General features: G+C 39.6%; 1 protein-coding gene across 1 annotated transcript in view; it reads right to left on the reverse strand.

The window, feature by feature from the left end:
- The window catches only part of LOC106881733 (E3 ubiquitin-protein ligase UBR4-like), a 218,633-nt gene that overhangs the window by 176,537 nt on the left and 39,118 nt on the right, over nucleotides 1-2,978 (reverse strand). Inside the window, exons 11-12 of the mRNA XM_052975666.1 lie at nucleotides 2,814-2,972; nucleotides 943-1,028 (exon numbers count right to left, since the gene is read on the reverse strand). Coding sequence (XP_052831626.1) covers nucleotides 943-1,028; nucleotides 2,814-2,972 — 245 coding nt within the window. The remainder of the gene's footprint in view (nucleotides 1-942; nucleotides 1,029-2,813; nucleotides 2,973-2,978) is intronic.

Below are 2,978 nucleotides of genomic sequence, written 5' to 3' on the forward strand. Positions count from 1 at the left end.
CATATGTAGGAATAAAGTATGCAATTATAACATGCGTTTTCTCCAATCCTTAAATTCTTAAATATACTCAAATACCCAAAATTTCAAGGAGTTCCTGCCTTACAAACAGGAGCTAACCACAGTTATTTTGTGTTCTTTGCTACATTGGTTTCTATTAACCCATTTATTCTATCAGAAGAATTTTTATTCATTAAGATAGAAGAAATACACATAATTTTATATATATATATATATATATATATATATATACATACACACACACACATACACACAATATCATTCAGTGATGAAATCATAACATTCTAATCACACCTGACATGAGTATTGACTAACTATAAACACACACAAACTATAATACTGGCTCCAATAGAAAAGTTACACTGAACTACAATCTATGCCATTGCACCACTCACAAACAACATAAGAGAACACTGCTTAATGTTATAAGCAATGATTAGCTGGATTTCATCTGTCTTCATGCTCTGAGGTCAAATGCTGCCGTGGTCGACTTTGCCTTTCGTCCTTTCAGGGGTTGATAAAATAAATACCAGTGCGTACTGGGGTTGATGTAAGCGGCTCAGCCCATCCTTGAAATTGCACTCCTTATGCCAAAAATTCGAAGCCAATATTACAAGCAATCATTTCACCAATTTACACACACGAGAAACAACATACAACATATCAATGCTATTTACACACAAACACACACGCATGCATGGGCACTCAGTTGTGTAGATAACATGTTTGCTTTCAAACCATGATCTCAGGCTCAGTTGTACGGTGTGGCATTTGGGGCATGTGTCTTTTGCTATAACCTCACAGACAATAATGATTATTAATAACCACAAAAAAAAAAAAAACAGAAAAAAACCCCTGCTAAATAACAAAAAAGAGAAACAGAATACAGAGAATATTTAGAGGCTGTGAAGTCTGATACTTTACCTTAGAAGCTTTTGTATAGCTGGATTGACTGAATTGATAAAATAGTGGTTCATGAAGTTTAATATATCTGCAGCTAAGTGGACAAACTATAAAAGTAAGGAAATAAAATACTAAATGAATAGAAAAATTAATCAAGGCTTTATAATTATTTTACCAAATTATTTATTTAATCGTGCTAGTAGGGGGAGAGATGGTTAGCATCAACAGCAACTTTTTAATGTCTTGCAACAATTCCTCAGTCAACAGGGGTTTGTTGTTGCAAGATCCAAAGAGAAGCTGTTCCTAAAATACACACAAACACTAATCTACTGAGCTGAAGGAGAGGACACACTGACTGTAACAATATGTCCTCTTTGACTATAGAGTCAGTACTTCAAAATTTTTAACCATCGTCATCACACTGCTTCATATTAACACTATTTAAAAATTAATATTAATAAACTGAAAATGATTTTAAACTAACAATCTGGATTTTTTTTTATGGCCGAGGATCGAGATGTGTGGTGCATTGCTGTATTCAAGGAGACCTGCCCACCACTACAGGATTGAGATCCTAAAACCAAGGTACCATGTAAAAAGCATTGGTGCAGAAGCTTGTACCATGTAAAAAGCATTGGTGCAGAAGCTTGTACCATGTAAAATAGCACTGGCACTGGTGCCACATAAAATAGCACTGGCTGGTGCCATGTAAAAAAGCACTGGCGCTGGGGCCACATAAAAAAATCACTGGCGCTAGTGCCACATGAAAAAGCACTGGCGCTGCGTAAAAACCACTGGTGCTGGTGCCATGTTAAAAACCACTGGTACCACATAAAAACACTGGCGCTGGTGCCATGGGGAAAAAACATTGGCACTGGTGCCACGTAAAAAAGCACTGGTAATGGTGCCATGTAAAAAGCACTCAGTACACTCTGTAAAGTGACTGGCATTAGGAAGGGCATACAGCCATAGAAATCGAGCCAAAACAGCAAGAGACCCAACGGCAGACCACAAGCAAGATGGTTGGATAATATCCATAGTCTTAGTTGGTCATGCTTGGAGATCCAGTAGGAAAGTGTTACAATTTGCAAGCTCCACACCCACAGTCCTCATAGTAACAGTGGATGGAGAAAATGGATGGATCTTGTACTGAGAATATATCACTTGAGTAAACTGGGTATCCAAAAGGATATAACTTGTAGAATCTATGAAATGATAACCAAAGATATATTATTTGACAAATCTTAGTTGTGGCCGATGCTGGTGTCATGTCACTGGCACTCATGCCGGTGCCACATCAAAGCTCCTTTTGAGCATGAGGCCTCATGGAGGCAATGTGGCTGATAGTGGTGTCGTGTAGCTAGCACCCGTGCTGGTGGCACATAAAAAGCACCTTCAGGCGTTGGGCCTCATGGAGGCAATGAGGCCAATACTGGTGTCGCGTGACTAGCTCTCATGCTGGTGGCCCATAAACAGGACCTTTCAAGCATTGGGCCTCATGCAGGCAATGATAAATGGCCAAGACCTTTGGCAATATGCCATACTTGAGAAGAAGACCCATCAAGCCAAGTGAAATCGTGTTTATGGCAGATATTGGTGCCGTGCAACTGAGACCTGTGCATGTGGCACATAAAAGCACCCTTTAACACTCTTGGAGTGGTTGGCATTAGGAAGGGCATCTAGCCATAGAAACTATGCCAAATCAGACTGGAGCCTGGTGCAGCCCCTCAGCTTGCCAGCCCTGGTGAAACTGTCCAACTCATGCCAGCATGGACAACGGACGTTAGAAGATCATCATCATCGTCAGGTTTTCCTAATTTAACATTTCTTATATAAAGACCAAACAATACAAACCTTACAATTTCAAATTAAAGAACAAAATGATTAGTCACCCCATCTGGCTCTTTTCGGTCAGGAATAAAATTTGGTCTGCTGTCATCATCACTAACTTGTCGAGAACGTTTTCCATTGTTGGTTCCATCTTGTGTAGGAGCAGGTGGTGGTGAAGGTGCTCGATCAGTTGTTTCTGTAGGTGAGAGTGTTTCTTCAAACCATAA

Source organism: Octopus bimaculoides, chromosome 22 (assembly GCF_001194135.2).
Source record: "Octopus bimaculoides isolate UCB-OBI-ISO-001 chromosome 22, ASM119413v2, whole genome shotgun sequence".
Lineage (NCBI taxonomy): Eukaryota > Metazoa > Mollusca > Cephalopoda > Octopoda > Octopodidae > Octopus > Octopus bimaculoides.